General features: G+C 56.8%; 1 protein-coding gene across 1 annotated transcript in view; it reads right to left on the minus strand.

The window, feature by feature from the left end:
- Positions 1-697, minus strand: part of EMH_0016740 (WD domain, G-beta repeat-containing protein, putative) — a gene marked incomplete at both ends in the record, with an annotated part of 7,298 nt that overhangs the window by 5,247 nt on the left and 1,354 nt on the right. The window contains one exon of the mRNA XM_013500716.1: positions 1-74. Within this exon, the coding sequence (XP_013356170.1) occupies positions 1-74 (74 nt within the window). The remainder of the gene's footprint in view (positions 75-697) is intronic.

The raw sequence follows: 697 nt of genomic DNA on the forward strand, positions 1-697 counted from the left end.
GACCGGTGGCGATGATGTTGCCGCCTGAGCTCGGGCTCACAGCCACAGCCCAGGCCTCGGCGTCGTGAGCCTTCCTGCAGCAGCAGCAGCAGCAGCAGCAGCAGCAGCAGCAGCAGCAGGAGAAGTAATATACATGCATACAGCAGCCGTAGCAACGTATATGCAAATCGCAGCAGCAGCACGCATGCATGCAGACAGCAGCAGAAACACGTACAATAACTGCAGCAGCAGCAAAACGCATGCAAACTGCAGCAACAGCAGCAGCAAAACGCATGCAAACTGCAGCAGCAGCAGCAGCAGCAGCAGCAGCAGAACGCATGCAGTGTATGAGGTTGTTGGGGCTTGCCAGCGCAGCGTCACTCTCTCTAAGTCTTGTACAACTGCAGCAGAACCATCAGAGCAAGTTGCAGCAATTAACCTGCAGCAGCAGCAGCAGCAGCAGCAGCAGCAGCAGCAGGTGCAGCAGCAGCCGTTGCAGCAGCAGGAGAGGTTGCAGCAGCAGCAGCAGCAGAAACCTAATAGCACAGCAGCACGGTGACCACAGAGAAGCAGCAGCAGCAGCAGCAACAACAACAATAGCGAGTGTAATAGCCACAACAGCAGCAGCAGCAGCAGCAGCAGCAGCAACAGCAGCAGCAGCAGCAGCAGCATACTGGGGCTGCTCATGGAGAGGGTCCAGACTCAGTCCTATATGGTC

The sequence above is a fragment of the Eimeria mitis genome, genomic scaffold, assembly GCF_000499745.2.
Source record: "Eimeria mitis Houghton genomic scaffold, Emh_scaff577, whole genome shotgun sequence".
Lineage (NCBI taxonomy): Eukaryota > Apicomplexa > Conoidasida > Eucoccidiorida > Eimeriidae > Eimeria > Eimeria mitis.